Below are 16,048 nucleotides of genomic sequence, written 5' to 3'. Positions count from 1 at the left end.
CTTCGACAGCAATATTGAGAACGCGGATCCGTAAATGAGAGGGAAATTTGGCACGAGATGTATATTCTAGAATGGACTTCTCTTGATTGCCTTTATCATGCGAATAATGTTGAGAAATTGCCTATGTGCCTAGCCTTCAAACTTTTTTAAGCATTGCTATGAAAAACCGGTAATTAAGTTGTATGTATCGTTGTCTTTTATTGTTTTACAAGTATAAGTGCCACTAATGTTGAAAACTTCTGTTAGGTCTTATCTTTATAAAATAAATCGCGGAAGAACGTAGTGTGCTTCTTTTTTTTAAGGCATGTTATCATACATTTATATCTTTGTATTCGATGATTTCTTTGGAAAATGTATCCAAAAAGGTTAGGAAATTGAGAAATTTAGGTTGTAATTATATATACGTGTATATATAATATATATATATATATATATATATATATATATATATATATATATATATTTATATATATATATATATATATATATATATATATATATATATATATATATATATATATATATATATCATGAACTACAAATGTAAGCTTAATATCAAATCCACGCTACCTCAGGAATATCCCAGATGGCGAATTATCACCGAAGGGAATTTATAAGTGATAAATGGACGGGCACTGCCGAGTCTCGACGTGGGATCGAGACTCAGCAGTGCCCGTCCATTTATCACTTATAAATTCCCCTTCGGTGATAAATCGCCATCGGGGATATTCCCTGAGGTAGCGTGGATTTGATATTAAGCGACATTTGTATATATTCATGATTATATATATATATATATATATATATATATATATATATATATATATATATATATATAATAACTGATTCACAAATATGTGGAACGTGATAAATGTATAAATAAAGGCAAATGCCACTCCGTTGTTTCACTTTTCTTTCGTGGCATTTGGCTTTATATATATATATATATATATATATATATATATATATATATATATATATATATATATATATATATATATATATATATATATATATATATATATATATATGTATATATATATATATATATATATATATATATATATGTATGTATGTATGTATATATATATATATATATATATATATATATATATATATATATATATATATATATATATATATATATAAACTATAGTATAGGCAACAGATATATATATATAAAGTTTTCTTCCATAGTACCGAGCGGGAGAAAGCTTTTTCTTCCATAGTGATGCTCGAGTTTAAATCATTTGAGAACTGCAGCTCGGATGACACGAGTTTAAATCATATATTATAGAATATATATATGTTCAATATATATATATATATATATATATATAAATATATAAATATATATATATATATATATATATATATATATATATATATGTATGTATATATATATATATATATGTATGTATATATATATATATATATATGTATGTATATATATATATATATATATATATATATATATATATATATATATATATATATATATATATATATATATATATATGGCGAGTAAATGAAGTATGTGCTTTCTATGGTTATTGAGTCGCCTTGTACTTAGATCATTTCGATTCCTCAGACACGGTGCACTGAAAACATTCCTAAGTCATTGAACAGATACAGGGTTGTGAGAAAGCTTTCATAAAGGAAGTTGTTTGTTGGCAGCAGTAGTACTGTGTGCAATGGGTTTAATTTTGGAATGGCAGGAATCTGAAAGCTTGGTTTGAAGAACACGTTTCCAGGCCATTGAATTAATAATCAAAAGGCTACTTTTCTGATGCAGTTAATAAGTGACTTGGAAAATCGCACAGCCATTCCTAGAAGATTTTGAAATTTATCTAAGTGTCATTATATACAAATTATTTCTGTCTCAAGATTTAATTCTTTTGGCCAGCTGAGCTGAAGTGGAATATATACTATAATAGCTTAATAATCTTGGTACTTTTATTATTTGGGATAAACCTATCATACATCGAGTTCCCACTGCTATTACTGCCATTATTACTGTATATATTTTTATTTTTATTTTTATTTTTCAGTGGCTGTCGAATTTTATCTGTAGGACATTCATATAGTCCACAGTGCGAATGATTTATTATTATAGATATATTTTTTGTATGGGTTTTGGCCTTTTCTTATTGTTTCTTTCATTTTTCCTGCTAGAGATCAGATTATACAGAGAAGATACCTCGTAATCTTCTCAAAGATTTCCTAGACCTGTGTTCGTTGTAGCAAAATGGTCCTTCTCCAAAGCTTCCATGTTATACACTTTCTTTGTGGAAACTGTCACCCCTTGGGTTGCTCGTGTTTGAGTCCTTGGATTGCTCGCTTCTGCAAATATTTCTTTCCCTCGAGTGTCAAGGCATGGAATGTTCTCTCCGTGTCTATTTCCTCTCATTCCTTTCAGGTATTCATCTTTCATTGAGCTTTGTTATATACCTTCTTCTCCATTTCTTGTTTTCTTAAAGAGAGCCAGATAAGGATATAAAATTGCCCGTCCCAACTGCGTATGCTGTAAAAAAATACAAAAAAGAACTTTGATATTGGAAGGGGTTTTAGGTATATCCGTTTTCAGTACAGAATGCCTGGTATTTTAAGCTTTTACATTTTGCGAGTCATACATCACTAAAGCTTTCAGGTATAGGCTAAATATAAAAAGCTATTTCAGAACTGTGTAAGAAGAAATGCGCTTTGTATAAATCAACAAGTGGATATCAGAAAGTACAAGAAAGTGGCTATTGCTTTAGTTCCTCAGACTTACAGAGAATTAATGAAAAGGTTCGGTATAATGCACAACATTAAGCCGCTTCCCCAAATAGGGGGTGGCTTCCCTGGAAAATAGTGACAGTGATCATATATTAACCGCTGAATCATGGATTGAATCCCTTGTGCTGAGAGCTTCCACAAATTAGTTATAGCTTAAACCTACAATCCCTGAGCCATTCACCTCAATATCTTACACACACACACACACACACACACACACACACACACACAGTCTTGCTTCCAGGTATTGAGGCTCCTTCCGTTCCAGTACTCCCTTCACGTCATCTGTCCAGTATTTTCTAGTTCTTTCCCTCCTTCCTCTCAATTCTTCCGAAGTGTACAGCTGGCTGCATGTGAACGTGGTACATCAGCGTGGTGTCTGTCCATAAGTAATCTGGGAACGACGATTTCATTGATTTAATCTACTGGGACTCGCGCATTACTCAAAATGTAACCTAATTTCAAAATTATTGAGGAATATACTCTGTTCTGACGTTGGATGGCATAAGAATTTTTGTTAAATAAAATGTCTTAATGCGAATAGATCAAAACATGACATTAAATTTTACTCTTGCAACAGAGCTGTACGTATCGTCCATAATTATCATATAACTCTTCCTACTTTTACAATAAATGATATATTGTTTCAACGGTAATCATAATGGGTAATGTTATTACAAAACAGACGAAAACATGAAGTAATGACAAAGATATTTAAGAAATTTCGTTCATTACTAAACAGTTCTGAACACTATGCAGAGGATTCTGCACGGCCAAATGGCTTCAGTCGACGATGTCATTACTGCCAGTGTTTCTTGACAGCACCTCACCAATGTACTAGATACGAACACAGCTATTTTTCTTTTCAGTACCAAATCTTTCATTCTTTCTACAAGAAAATACTCTGATCAACCCTTTTATATAAACTACCCTTATCATCAGTTCTACTTATATCCAAATTTCTCACCTTTTGGAACAAAGCAAAACACAAAAACCAAAAGTTCAAAGTGATGTGCTGACTATGGGGGCTAGATTTAAAGTGACATATCAGAGCCCCAGATGATCCAAAGGGTTAAACAGCTTTGATGTATAGTACACCTTTGTCTCAGACCCACGATCTAACCAAACCTGTCAGTCACTTGTCTAGCAGCATATTGAACGGCTGCTTGACTTCCATCATACATACTTTCCTCTTGACCACCTTAGCTATATTTCAGAGACCAAAGTGTCTCCCTCTACTGGCAAGTATATGAATGAAGTAAGGAATACAGACAGGCGGTATTTATGCCAAGAAACCCAGAGCTCACCCTTTACGTCACTCCAGTTGATAGCTTCTTAATCGCTGGTTGGAGGAAGATTTTATCTATGATATCTGGGTCCCATGATCCTTTTTATGGGCTACTATTATTAGATGGATTTCTGTTTTAACAGAAAATATTTCATTGTCATATATATATATATATATATATATATATATATATATATATATATATATATATATATATATATATATATATATACATATATATATATATATATATATATATATATATATATATATATATATATATATATATATTTATATATATATATATATATATATATATATATATATTATATATATATATATAATATATTTTCATATATATATTTTTAGTTGATAATATATATTTAACCAGCGCCCCACGGGATATATATAAAAATATATATATATTATATATATATATATATATATATATATATATATATATATGTGTGTATTAATATATATATATTATATATATATACATATATATATATATTATATATATTATATATATATATATATATATATATATATATATATATATATTTATATATATATGATGTATATGTACAGAGGCTTAGACGTATTGTTTTGCATTTTTTTATACTTAAATAAACACGCACGTGTACGTTCGTACCTGTGTAGTGACCCTCACTATGTTGCATTTATCCATGGCCACTTTTAGAAAAGTCTTTAGAAAATGCGTTTTGGCGTGACATACTTTAGCCTCAGTTGGTCTGATGTGTGGAAATCCGCAGAGGTACGGGAGGGTTTAAATTTAGGTATGACAGAGAATAAGTTTTCCCCTGTGGGAAAACGTTGGTTTAGCTTTGGAAAATATGTTTGCGTAGGATTTTTTTTCACGCATTTTTTAAAAATGGTTCTTCTAAATAATTAATGGGCTTATTTTATTTTTTTGAAATGTTAGTAAGATTCAACACTGGCAAACATGTTTACACTCATTCATATTCATTGTTGCCTTTATTCCTGATTTACTTAATCATCTTTTGTACTGACAAGTTTAAACAGTAATGCGCACGCCCACACACACACACACACATACACACACACACACACACACACACACATATATATATATATATATATATATATATATATATATATATATATATATATATATACATATATATATATACATAATTGATTTTATCTACGTATATGTACATAATTGATTTTATACGTATGGATGTCGTGTGGGTGCAGATTACTATTTAAACTTGTCAACATAAAAGGTAATTTAATAAATCAGTAACAAAGGTAATAGAGACTTTTTTTCATTAGTCACAGTTAACTTATAAAGCGTTCTTAAGCAAAAATAAAAAAGATTCTAAAAAAAGCTGTCTCTTATTATAGAAATAGGTTTGCCCTTTTGTATCGAAGTGAACTCCTCTTTTGCTGTTCAGAATAGAGGTTATTAATCTTTGTGAAAGGATTATCTGCAATCGTTGAAACGCGAAGCTTCAGTCACGCAGTAGCCTGCCTTGCTGTTTACTTTGCATTTTATGAAAATGCAAACTGGAGTTTCAAAAAGTTATATATAAAGATTCCTTTGTATGGAGTTGTTTATTAAATTATTATTTTTACTCGTGACTAGTCGGCTTCTAGTTTTCATTTTATCCTTTTTCCCGTGTGGAGTTTTGGGTTACCATCGTTTGTTCTTTGTTCGAAAGAGCTTTATCTGACGTCTGTTTTTCTTTGTTGGGGAATTCGCTCGCCTTTCTTTGTTCTGTGTTGTTCGGAGTTTTTATTTATTCGGGAATTTTACAGCCAATTCTCTCTCTCTCTCTCTCTCTCTCTCTCTCTCTCTCTCTCTCTCTCTCTCTCTCTCTCTCTCTCTCTCTCTCTCAGGTTATTTTTAGTCATAAGGTATGTGTCTTTGTCTTGTGGGTTATGTTTTTGTGCCGAGGAGTCGAATTACTGACGTAGGCTTACGACGGTCATATCGTGAATCAGTGAAGAATGCAGTGCAAAATGTTTTGCAAAACGTGAGAATAAAAAGCAGAAAGGTCAGTTGAATAATTATAATAAACCCAAAATAGGTGCCGGGAGAGTAGAACACCTCCAAAGGAACTGCTAAGTAAACAGGAAATAATAATAATCATAGTACAGCCTTGGTCATCTTTTTATACTAACAGACCCCCGAATTTCTCCTTTTTTGGGCGTCGGAAACTCCAAATAAATAAGTATAGTATTTACTGTGTGTGGCCATGACTTGGGCATGTTTCGCTCATCGGTATGGATGCGGCTGCTTACCCTCTTTGTCTGTCTCAGTAATTTGGTTTCGTGCATTGTGGGCATCACTGTCCACTTATATTTCCCGTTTATCACGCTGTACTTCTTCCTGCTCTCTAAAACGAATGGCTACCACTGGTTCCTCATCCTCTTATCACTTCTCCCTCTCCTCGCCCTCTCCCTCTCCCTCCATCCCCACCGCCTTTACATCAAAAGGAAAAAAGCATAGCTTGAGCGGAGGGTGCATGAGAAGTCGTGTGGGGCCCGGGGGCCGTGGGGGGGACAGTTTAAGTCGCCACATTTTGAAAAATGGACGAGTCAGCGAAAAGTGAATTTTCATATCGGAGAACTGTTACCCAAGTATCATATTTGACTCTAACACTTTCGGAATGGAATGATATCACGCTTTTATTTCAATTTGTGCTTGCGCATGCACTGTTACCGCGCTGGCTCTCAAATTATTGGACTTGTGCACGTGAGAGTATATATAATAGTAACATATATATATATATATATATATATATATATATATATATATATATATATATATATATATATATATATATATATATATTTTTATTTATTTGTGTTATGTGTGCGTGCGTGCGTGTGTGGACTTCGGTTTCTTAAAAGGATAAGGTGATATTGTGCTTGCGCAAGCGCTTTTAATCCCTCTGGGTCGATTTTTATATACTGATTTTATATATACTATATATATATATATATATATATATATATATATATATATATATATATATATATATATATATATATATATATATATATACATATATATAGTGAGTGATTACTGTATGTTCTTTGTTTTTGATGATAATGCCTTTTAAATACAGTAATTAAAAACAAACTCTGTGTATGTGTTTTTCTGTTTTGGTAATCATTGGCTCTTAACCTAAAAAGATCTACAAAATTTATTTCAAATCTTTTATGATTTTTTAAAATCAATATATGATGGAAGTTACTTTTGTCAAGCTCAAGTTTAAACCTCATTAGCTTCAATGAGAAATTTGAAAGAAACTGGTCATCATTATCATCATCGCGTTGAACGCCGCTTGGCGCAAAGAGATTCTTCGAAATACCGGCATTCTGGTGCTTTATCCTCCACAAATACCCGCTCGTTTAAAGTCCCTTTGCTCATAGTTCTTATTTATTTGAGTAGGCTTGGGTCTTCCAACTCCTCTTGTGTTCACAGGGGCCCCACTGACATTGTCACTTACAGTAGTTTCCATTATAGTAAGTCCAAGTCTTTCGGGCCATTTAACTCCTAATATTCTTATCAAAGCTTTATTATCAGATCGACAAAATCTTTTAGGTATAGTTTCTTTGTCATACCGTATTTCATGTCAGTATAGTCGTACAAATTGTACGCTTGAGACTTATGTATAATCTTACTTTCATATGCAATTTCAGTCTGTTTGCTTTCCAAACCTTATTCAACTTGTTCATTGTTTGATTTGCTCTTGTAGTCTGTCACTAAATTCCAGCTCAAGAGACCCTGCGCTGGATTTTACTGTTTTTGATTTATTTGCAAGATTCAACCTCGTTAATCCTTTCACTATCTAGGGTTATTTCATCCCTTTGTGCAAACACTGGCCTCATTACTTTTGTTTTTCTTTAATTTATTTTGAGCCCCATCTTTCTAGATATATGATGCATTTCATTAAGCTTGCTTTGTAAATCTTGATGTGTTTTGCCCATTGGAACAGCGTCATCTGAGTATTTTGTCTGTCAAGTTTCTGTTGTTACTCTAACCTAAACATTCTCTCCCATCCTCGACCACTTTTTTCCAGTATGAACTCTACGAGAAGAGCAAACACGAAAGGTGAAATAAGATTCCCTCGAAGCGCTCCACATAATTAAGATATGTGAAAAATTGTTGTCTGTGTTTGAATATATATATTCGTACGAGTCATGAAGAATCTCGTGCACTTAAGTTTTATCGTGTTTTATGATCTCATGCGTTTTGTGAGAAGATAAAATTGTTGATCTCGTCATAACTTGGTGTGACTGCATGTTGTATAACGACATCATATTTGTTTAGTCTAAGATTTCTGTAATGAATCCTGTACCATGTACATTTTAGTATAGCAGTATATACTTTGTACTTCTGCACTGACTGTATTTAATGAATTATTATTATTTTTGGGTTTTTTATAAGTTTTGTCACTTGAGGAAACCAGTGAAGTAACCAAGAGGGGCCAGATGTGAGTTTATTACGGCTGCAGTTTTTCTTTTCTATGATCGCGGATCCTTTCATTGTGGCATTTTTTCAGAGTTAATGCGTGTGACATGGGAGTCAATCTTTTCCTGTCATTGCGTTACTGTAGATTTTATTGCATTATATACATTATAATGCTCTACCCTGCGGCAACGCTCTCCACTTCACATGCAGTTAATCGCATCACGTATTTTATTTCTAATGAGTAGTAAGGAAAGATTTTCCTGTGTCATCAGATCCAGCAACAATTTTTGTTTATAGATTTTCATGACTTGATATGCTTTTATAATTATCTACTAAAACTACAGTGCTCTCATCACCGGATGTGTTGTTTTACTGAATTAATCTCCTCCCCTTCCTACCCCTCTTCCTGTTGTTATTACTATAGTATCGAGGAGGCGTAGTATGTTCATGAGATTAATAAGGTGTAATTCAAGCCAATTGGTGAATCCGGGAAAATAGTACTCGGCAGTTGATTTACTAAGAAGCGACATTATTCTTTCACTTCTAGATACCTAAGATGTGTTTGGAGAGATTCTGGTGAAGTGAAATGGTGGATTTCCTTATCTGTAATAAACATATGTTTGTATGTATTATACTTTCAACCTGTAATAATAAGGTAATATTGTAATGGTCATTGCTTTCCGTCAAGATTTCAAGTAGTATCCGTGGTGAAACTAAAACAGGTATCTTTATACTGACTGAAAGGCAGAAAAGTATAGCAGTTTTGAGGTTGGATAGAGTAAAAAAATAAGTCAGTTTTGTTACACTGAAATATAATGTGATTTTGGAGGTTATCGTTTTTTCATTTATTTTCTATTGGGAATTATATTGCGGTTATTTTGTCGTCACTAAAGTTTTATGTAAAAGCGGGGTCATGTTTTGATTGCATAACAACATTCCTGTATACAGCTGACATCGCAGTATCATTCATTTCTGCAGATTATATGAATAACATAGTGAGTCAGTATGACTTTAGATAGTGTAAAATATTAGCCAGTAGCGCTTTGATCTCTGTCGACGAGATTTTACAAAAGAAATTTTACAAAAGAAACCACTGGAAGAATTCTGTGTTATCTAAGTTTTCATAGACGCCTAATTTTTATGCATGAATATAAATCGGCAGCTAGTATTTAATTGCTATTCTTTGTTGCAGCCAAATTCATATTGAAACTTTGTTGAAAATGATGGCGGACATGTTTGGTTATTAAACTTTTGGCATTATTAAGTGAATTTAAAACATCAGTTATACAAACATCTAAAATACAAGATTATTAGGCGATTGATTGCCTGAAATGTATGTAGTAACTATCATACAACTTGTTTTAGGAAGTTAGATTTGTGTGCTGGAAAATTAATGTGGTTTCTTTTTGCTTGAGTTCAGAGACACTGCTATGAATTTATCGAAGTTTACTTTTAGCTTCTCTGATTTTTGGAGGTATGCATTTTATTAGGTTTAGGGTCCGTAAAGATGAGATTCGGAAAGTTTACTTTGATTAATGTAAATAATTTTGCAAAGTTGTAATGGCATAATCAAACTAAGTATAAATAAATCTTTTTATGATATTGGGATTCGGGTAATACTAATTATTATTATAATATTCATTTGCATTTTATTCAGATTGTCCAAGTAATGCCGTAAAGTTTTGAGGTAATATTATAGTCTAAGTTTAGTTAATTTAATTTTATTTGGTAATTGATATTAGTCTGATATTTTTATGACTTCCTAAATTCAAATTGTGGGCAAATTCAAATTCATTGAGGACAGTGAAGGTACGTGTAATTTCAGTACTTGTTTATACTTTATCCTTGCAAATGTAGAAATGAATATTTTTCAGTGACATTCCTGTAGTTATTTTACATTCACATGTGTATGATTTAGGTTAATATACTTTGGATTTGAGTAAATATTGTTATCTGCCCGTTGAGCGGAATGTAGAGTTTGACTGTGAGTGAGCGTTCGTAAAACTCTTTGCTGATAAACTTTGCTCAGGTTATGAAAGGGAATTCAATTTAAAGTCAAGTATTGAAACTGAATTCGGATTAAATATGAGACGATGTCTTCCGCAGTGCTCTGCCTTCCTTGAAGTGTGAGTTTGCAGAATTCAAATAATGTTCGGTAGATCAGATTTGAACAGACCTTTTTGTTGGAACGGAATAGGTGCCTATTCGAGGGGCGGTGGCTTCTGTTGGAACATTTGTGAGTGTCTTTTGAGAGGGGATGGGTACCTGTTGGGAGATAGGAGGTTTCTGTTGAAAACGGATAAGTATCTGATGTAATGGGATCGGTAACCAGAAGAAGAATAGGTATCTTGTGGGATGGGGATAGGTTGTTCTTTGCATAGTATGTTAGAAGATGATAGGCTATCTTCTGGGAAGGGACAGGTTATCTCTTGAAAAGACAAAAGTGTTTAGGAAGGGACCATAATTTGAAAGTGAACTTTATAGTTGGGGAAGATACGTCTCTTTTAGATGGTGATAGAAGGTCTCAGGAAATATCGAGAGTTTCTGTTGAAATGTACATGACTACCTGCTGGAAAAGAATAAGTTTATCAGAAGGGATCACTTGTGAATGGGAAGGTGTTAGTTTAATGGGAATGTTTTACTATAGGTTACGAATAGGCGGCCAGTAGAAAGGACTGATCGTGTCTAGGGACGGATTATTAATCAGCCCGATAGGGATAATTTTCACCGAGTAGAAATCTACCTCTGGTAATGAAGTGAGATCCGGTCTCATAATAGGATTGGGATAATCTGCGTGTAAGAACAGTCTAGTGCACTGCATTGAGCAGTGGCTAAGGGTAGCTGATTTGTAAAATGGGTCAGGGTCCTTAGGAAAGAGTTAGAATAATGTATTATGAAGAGAGTATGGATAGTTCATAAAAAGGGTAAATGGCACGCAAGGCAGGGCACGGCAGGTCATTGGTAAAAGCGTCCTGGAAGAGGTGAGTGGTGATGGGAGGTTTTCAGCTGAAATGGCATATCCGATGAAGAGATAAAATTTACATAAAAGAAAATTGTTAAAAGAGGTGAATAAAAAAATGAAAATAAGAGGGAGACCAAAAGGAACCGCGAAACTGTATGGGTTTCTCCCATTTTCTCCTTTCTCCCACTGTTGAATCATCTGCTGCAGTACCTTCTACGTTAGATGCCAATTTTGTGAATAGCACCGCCGAAGGCGATCCCGGCGGGGGCGAAGAAGAAGCGACAATTCCTGAGGAACCTAAAAAAGTCTTCACCTTCATTGAGTATATTACTCGTAAGTATGGAGGCGATAGAATTCGCCCCTCGAGGATTGAATTTGTTTGCTCTCTTCTATTAAGGCCTTATGTTACGGATGTGGAGGAATATGGAATTTTCCAATGAAATGCGAGGCCTACTTTTACCTTTTGCCTGTTTGGGGAATGGATTGGTACCATTTATGTGTGTGTCTGTGTGTGTGTTCATTTGTTCTGTTTTCTCAGTTGCGTCGAAATTGACAGTGTTCATGACTTAGCATATTTATGAAACAAAAATTAGCTCATAAGTTAATAGCTTTGTTTTCATATTTCGTTTTGTGTCTTTTACTTAATGTTCAGCTGGAATGATTGGGTTTTTATAACTTACTTGTAAGCATTTTATGGTGAAATATGTTTTAGAAATAATCTTTGCCTAAGAATTTCTGTGTTCCAGGTGTATAGTAGCGTAGCAAAAAAACTAAGGTTAAAAAAATGGATATATTGTTTTGAGTACTATTCCATTTTTATTTAGTAAGCTCAGATTAACTAAAAAGGTTGCTTCATGTGTGTCTATCTGTCTGTGTGCGTCCACACGCGTGTGTATGTATGTGTGTGTGTGTGTGTATGTGTGTGAGAGAGAGAGAGAGAGAGAAGCAACAATGCAGTCTTTTGTTGATGCTTTAGCACTTGGAATGAATTGAACCGTTGAAAAAGGCTGCCATTCAGGATGATGGGACCATTCCCCATTCCTTTTACCCGATATACCTTTCAGAAAGATTAATTGAGAAAATGGTTACGAGTCTCGAATGATTTTGATTATTGTTGTACATTTTTAGGAAAGACTGGTTCAGCTTTTATTTTTCGCTTTCGTTTTCACCGTAGAGGCTTTTTTTCATATGAGTAATAGGAATTTTCTTTTCGACTCTTTCAATTACGGAAGAAGTTTTGTGGAGCTCTTAGAAATCATTGTGCAAGAAAGTAGACGCTTTGTGCTTTTTTACCATTATTATTATTTTTTTTTATAGTCCAGAGCATTCAAGAGTTGCAGAGGGTTTAGCAATATGTCTGAACGTGTGTGCGTGTACCCAAAACGGTGTTGTTGACAAAATACAGAGACTATCTTTGACCTTTGGATTTCTTTATTACTTCACAAATGCTTGGTTGCCTACTGATTTTGGAGTTAAAAGGGTCAAAAGTCAAGGTCAGAGTCAGTAATAGGTTAGACAGTGTTGGGACATGTTAAGAGCTCCATTTGACCTTTCAGTCTCATATTTGGTTCAGAGGTGCTACTTCGCTAGAGGAAGGGACCAAATGTTTTAAAATCAAAAGGTCAGAATCATAAATAGACTAAACACTGTGTTAAACACCATGTAAAGTTTACCATTTGACCTTCCAATCTCGCACTTGCTATAGTGATGCTACGTGGCCAAAGGAAGAAGTTACAGGATCAAAGACCAAGGTCAAAAGAGAAACAGGTTAGACAACATTACAGACACCATATAAATAGTACCTTTCGACCTTCTAGTCTCATACTTGCTACAGAGATGCTACTTGGGCAGAGGGAGAAACCTGTTGATTTTGATGTCAAAAGGTCAGACTATGATTAATTTTAGTAAGTAATGCTCTTTTTGACGAGATATTCCACTTCACAGTGCCTATGTTGTCATTATTATTAAATGTGTCAAGGAAGTTAAATTCTGCAGTTAGAGGAGACTTTTTATTATTTCTGATTTGTTTGAGGTTATGTACATAATTTTTAATGTTATATATATATATATATATATATATATATATATATATATATATATATATATATATATATATATATATATATTATATATGTATGTTTATGTAAATGTTTTTGTGTAAATATATTTTTGTTTATATATATATATATATGTGTGTGTGTATATACTTGTACATATATATATAAATGTGTATATATACAGTATATATATGCATATACATATACATATATAAATGTAATATAAAAACATTTATATTTATGCGAAACCCATGATGTTTCCAGTTGTTCTTCACCTTGAGGATGTGTGAAAACTCGAAAGCGTTTGGTCAACTTCTTGTTTCAATCCTTCCTCCAGTTTAACGATGAAGTATATATATTTCTGTGCTTGTGTTTGTGGGTGTGTGCATCCATGTCACTACAAAGAGATATCCGAGTGTAACATGATTAACCTAGGTTAAGCGTTTGTCTTTTTCAAGTATTTTTAAGTATGAATAGTCTGTTTGTATTCATGCAGTTTCCCAAATATTCCAATTCAAATGATTTTTCTCTTCCCAGCAGCAACAACCCAAAACCCTATACAGGGAGGTACTCTCTTCTTGTTTTGACTGTCGACTAATTTTTGTGTTTTGTTTCCCCCGCAGATCCTCCACAGTTCGTGGAGCGTCCGCAAGACCAGCGGGTGATGAACGACCGCGTGGCCTCGTTCACCTGCCGTGCGATGGGCAATCCGGAGCCAAGGATTCAGTGGCGCAAGAACGGAAGGCGAGTGAACGGCAACACCAGATACATCGTCCTTGACGTTCCAGGCGGATCTATCCTGAGGATCGAGCCCGTCAAGTTTCAGAGAGACGAGGCGACTTACGAGTGCGTAGCAGAGAACCCAGCAGGAGACACCATCAAAGCCGAAGCCAAGCTGGAGGTCATCTCTGACGATCGTAAGTAATGCTGATGTTTTACGTTGGAAATGTTCGAGTGTTGTTCCAACTTCATTTATAATTACCAGTTAACATTCAACAAAGACAGTGTTCCAGTTGGGAGCGAGGGGTAGGCTATATCAGAACCAAAAGGAAAAGTGAGTGAGTTATAGTGTAAGCGAAAAGGATGGGCATCACTTTTTAGAACAGTACATGTTTATAAATGGTATAATTATTATATGAAATATTATAGCCCATTTAATTGTGTCTGATGAGGAAGTAAGGCGTTTTTGTTGACGTAGGGAAATTATATGTTGTTCCTTTGCTTCTTTGTACACGATACCATTATGAATTTCTCAAAATGTCTAGGGAAAATAGTCTTGAAAGTTTTTGCATTCTTGACGTGGGATAGTATTTATGTAGGATATTTATTGAGAGAAAAACAAATGACTGACTTGTCACATTTTGTACATTTCTGTTCCATCGGTGTCACCCTTTGCCAAAATAAACGGATGCATTCATGATTTATATCATGACATCACTACCTAACGGCCCAAAGAAAGAAGGCTCTGATGTTTTAACATTTTTTCGAGTTTTTGCTTATTAAAACTTGCCGGCACCGAACACGAAAATGATCCGTCAATTTTACTTGTAGGGTGTTTGCTGAACAGTTTTTTTTTTGACATAGAACGTAAGTGGAGGCATAATTAAACTCCTGACATATACGTCCTGCATACTACATTAGACATCAAGTTAGATTTTCTAGGATGTTAGCTTACAGTAAACTCTGGGCAGTTGCGACTTGTACAATAATGGAAATTATATACATACACATACACACACACACACACACACATATATATATATATATATATATATATATATATATATATATATATATATATATATATATATATATATATATATATTAAGAGAGAGAGAGAGAGAGAGCATGCATACATAAATACATAATACTCGTACATGCAATTTGTATTGGATCATAGCTCACATGACTGAAAATATTTGAAAATGAATGTAAGAAAACAAAGGATAATTAAGCTGGCTTATAAATATGATAGTCGCTTTATCAGATGTATAGTACTAATCGTGTGCCACTGGTTCCGTAGGCAGTGACTATTATAACTAACGTATTAGAATGTACTAAAAACACCTACGCTATTTGTTTCATCCTGTCTCTCTTTGGAGTGTCATTGTTTGTAGATATGATGAATATTGTTATACTTGTTTTGTGGATTTGGGCATAATGAAATGGGTAATTTTAATTGGTTATATTGTTTCTTTTTGCTGACAGAAGGAAATTGGGGTAGGTAAAAGGGATCATTTTATTCAAGTTAAAAGTAATGTTGTTGGGTTTCTCGCCTACCTGTTTACCTGCTTTGACACCCTTGAATTAGTTGTTATAATTTCGTCGTGTTCGGCGATGGTAGTCAAGGCGAAGAACAATATAATTCATGAACATCGTTCCAGCTTTATTATTTGTCAAGTCTGTTTACAAAATTTTTCAAGGAAGTCATTAGGAAAATGGCATGTCACTTGAATTGTTCATTTGGTCTTATTGCTTGTTATACAAGTTAG

The 16,048-nt window shown here is 33.6% G+C and overlaps 1 protein-coding gene across 9 annotated transcripts in view; it reads left to right on the top strand.

Annotated features, from left to right (window-relative positions):
* The window catches only part of Lar (tyrosine-protein phosphatase Lar), a 1,190,865-nt gene that overhangs the window by 698,276 nt on the left and 476,541 nt on the right, over nucleotides 1–16,048 (top strand). For 5 of the 9 annotated variants that reach the window (XM_067129424.1, XM_067129416.1, XM_067129407.1 and 2 more), the window contains one exon: nucleotides 14,180–14,473. In XM_067129424.1, coding sequence (XP_066985525.1) covers nucleotides 14,180–14,473 — 294 coding nt within the window. Of the gene's footprint in view, nucleotides 1–11,706; nucleotides 11,833–14,179; nucleotides 14,474–16,048 lie in introns of all 9 variants that reach the window. The other 4 variants (XM_067129385.1, XM_067129376.1, XM_067129357.1 and 1 more) reach the window with 1 other exon arrangement.

The sequence above is a fragment of the Macrobrachium rosenbergii genome, chromosome 3 (genome assembly GCF_040412425.1).
Source record: "Macrobrachium rosenbergii isolate ZJJX-2024 chromosome 3, ASM4041242v1, whole genome shotgun sequence".
NCBI classification, from domain to species: domain Eukaryota; kingdom Metazoa; phylum Arthropoda; class Malacostraca; order Decapoda; family Palaemonidae; genus Macrobrachium; species Macrobrachium rosenbergii.
This window is presented reverse-complemented; position numbering and strand designations above follow the sequence as displayed.